The sequence below is a fragment of the Glycine max genome, chromosome 8 (genome assembly GCF_000004515.6).
Source record: "Glycine max cultivar Williams 82 chromosome 8, Glycine_max_v4.0, whole genome shotgun sequence".
Lineage (NCBI taxonomy): Eukaryota > Viridiplantae > Streptophyta > Magnoliopsida > Fabales > Fabaceae > Glycine > Glycine max.
The window spans coordinates 16,026,620-16,029,899 of NC_038244.2; the positions used below are offsets into that span (position 1 = coordinate 16,026,620).

Genomic DNA, 3,280 nt, shown 5'->3' on the forward strand with positions numbered 1-3,280 from the left:
ACTGATCTGGAACATGTAATGATGGGGTGCAGAACTCGCTTGATATATATACCTGTGAATATGCAATGCCACAACACAACTTCTAATAAATCTAATTAAACAAAAGATATATATAAACTGAGATGTCATGAGACATATTTGAATAGGTTACATATGCTTTCTCTCTGGGCTAATCTGACTTCTGCCAACTTGTTTTTTCTGTGCTCCGTGGCTCTCTCCACTATCAGGCTTTATGCCCAAAAGAAACAATCCTATGAAAATATATTTCTAAACCATATCTTTTCAGATTGTGCATGTGGTTTTTTCTAATAAATTTTCAGGTGCCACGCGTATAATACGCCTACTTTATACATTACTCAATTTTTACACCAAATTTTAGGAGTTACTATATACATATATTCTATTTTTATATATCCTTATTTTATATTGTCAGTATTTAATTATCATACTCTAAATATAATATTCACATTGATAGCCTAAATATTTGTACCGTATTTTTTTTTTCTTTTTTTAACTGTTTGTAAAGTAAATTTATTAAATTTTATAATAATTATCTTTAAAATCATGTAAAAAAATGATTTTTAGTTGCTTGATGATTTTTACAGCATGTCTGTTAAACTCTATTATATAATTTACCATTTTATATATTAATTACACTTTTCGACTGTAATAATCATTTTTCTGTATATACATATACAATAATACAAATGTAAGATGGTAGAAAGTGAATACATTGCAGGCTATGATTAAAACCATGATTAACAGAAAGCTTTTATAAAGAGGGTATTGGTGTTAAAAGATCCTTCACTTAAACTGCAGTTTTTACTAACCAACCAAAAAGGGGTCAGAGATTTCCGCACTTAAAAAGAATACAAAAACAGGTATGCCATAAAATATTGAGGATTTGACATTCAAAATACTAACCTGAAGTCTCATGCTCCCTTGTCTCAAGCACTATCCTTCTCAAAATCCACTATATAATATATATTGCTCTAAACTGTTAAAACCATATTACTACAATATAATAACAGTCCCTCCCTTTTATCTTTCCCTTGTATTTATATTCACATTCAAGGGGCTTATTTGTTATACAGTTTCCTGACTTAATTGCTCAAGTACCAATATTTGTTTTTATTATAAAAGCATGTACCTTTTGTTCTTCCTACCAATACAAGGTTCTCCACAACAAACACGCTGATGAATCAATACTGGGACTTCTTCAATGGCAGATGAAGGTACAACCTTAACCTTATTCTCTCACTTTCTATTCTCTTCTCTTTTCAGTTTGTTAAATGTATCTGGGCTATATATCTTTTATAAAGGGACAGAATTATTCTCTTTCCTTTAATTTTTCGACTTGTATTTTATCAGAATACAGCACTGCATAAAATTCAGTTTCTTAATCTCACCTAACCCTTTGGTTCTTTTCTTTCACCTCCTCACAGCTATCTCTCCATATTGAATTTGAAAAAGCCAGTTAGTGCTACAGCCAGATTGTGCAAAACCTTGGTGTAAAATCTGTGTTCAATCCTCTGTTTTGTTGCTGACATTGAAGACTCTTAAACAATTAATCAAGAATTGTTCTAGTGTTTTGGTTCTGGCACCAGTTGATCTACTATTGGGAATTGGTAAGGCCTTAAAGTCAATACATTTTTTTTGTTCTAAGATAAAGTAATGGGGGTATGTTTATTTCATCTCATTTTATAATTGTTATTCTCTTCAACATTTTGATAGGTAACAAGGATCACTTTCTACTACAACATTCAACTAGATTTCTTGTACTTTCATTTTCATCAAAAATTACATTCTTCTATGGATGGTCTTAGTTGGGATGCCTCACAACTGTGGAGTACTATTCAGCAACCACCAGACTTTGAAGGAGGCTACTCCATGCCCCCCAATGTTCTCAATCAAATACAAGAGATGCAGAAAGCTCAAACAGGTCATGCATATTCAAATTCTGAAAGAGGGATTTATCACTCGGCAGGTGCCACTACCACTTCCTCTGAGATGATGGATGTGATGCAAAAACAAGACACAAATCTATCACAGCATGTGTCAATCATGCAAGTGAAACCAGCTGGAGCTGGAGCCAGTTGGGGAGAAACTTTAACATCCCAATCATACCCATCCCTATCAGTCAATAGACCTCACAGTATGAACCTGATTAGCAACTACATGCCAGATTTCTACATGGCCCACCAACAACAGCAGCAGCAACAACAACAACAACAACTTGAGTCTTTTGACTGCTTGATTTCAGCTACCAACAGCAACACAGACATCACTTCTGTTGAAGATGATGATGGGATCTCAATGATTTTATCTGACTGTGGAAACCTGTGGAGCAACTTCAGTTATGGCAGTGCAGCTTCCACAGGTGAGTCTGAGAGCAATGCTTCCAATGGTAGAAACAAAGACATGCAGTGTAGTCCAGTCAATATTGAAGTTGATGAAACAGTTTCTCAAACAGTGGAATCAGAGGCTAATTGTTCAAAGAGGAGTCATGCCCATGATCAATCTAAAATGATCAAAGTTGGTGATTCCTGCTTCAGTATTGTTCAAAATTCTTCTCCTATTGAAGAAGGTGGTTTCAGACTTGTCTCAGATATTAATCAACCAGAATGCAAGAAATCAAGATGGGATATGAGTTCCTCCTCAAATAATATCAATTTCCAGCAACCAAATTCATCCATTTCTTCTTCCATTGAAGAGCCTGATCCAGAGGCAATTGCACAAATGAAGGAAATGATATATAGGGCTGCAGCTTTTAGGCCAGTGAACTTTGGGTTGGAGGTGGCTGAAAAGCCGAAGAGGAAGAATGTGAAGATATCAACTGATCCACAAACTGTGGCTGCAAGGCACAGAAGGGAGAGAATAAATGAGAAGATTAGGGTTTTGCAGAAGCTTGTGCCTGGGGGAAGCAAGATGGACACAGCATCAATGCTTGATGAGGCTGCAAACTACCTCAAGTTTCTCAGGTCACAGGTGAAGGCACTGGAAAGTCTAGGAAACAAAGTTGATGCAATGAATTGTCCTCCTACTAGCATTGCCTTCTCTTTCAACCCTTCTTTTCCCATGCAAACACCACCCCTCTGTCACATCCATCATTCCCATGGAGTCAAACAAAACAACCCCGCATGACCCCTATCATTTCATTACCAATCTCAACGATTAACATATCTGATCTTCATTTTCTAGCCAAGAAAAATTTCTAATGTTGACTTATATCATTGTATTGTAATTGTCTTCGGTATAATCATCAGTGACTTGTTTAAAA

At 35.5% G+C, this 3,280-nt stretch overlaps 1 protein-coding gene across 1 annotated transcript; it reads left to right on the forward strand.

Annotated features, from left to right (window-relative positions):
- Nucleotides 1-1,083: 1,083 nt before the first annotated feature.
- Nucleotides 1,084-3,280, forward strand: LOC100775192 (transcription factor bHLH87). Its single transcript, XM_003532978.4, has 3 exons — nucleotides 1,084-1,235; nucleotides 1,446-1,628; nucleotides 1,735-3,280. Exon 3 carries the CDS (start codon nucleotides 1,813-1,815, stop codon nucleotides 3,142-3,144), a length of 1,332 nt encoding a protein of 443 aa, XP_003533026.1. The 5' UTR covers nucleotides 1,084-1,235; nucleotides 1,446-1,628; nucleotides 1,735-1,812; the 3' UTR covers nucleotides 3,145-3,280.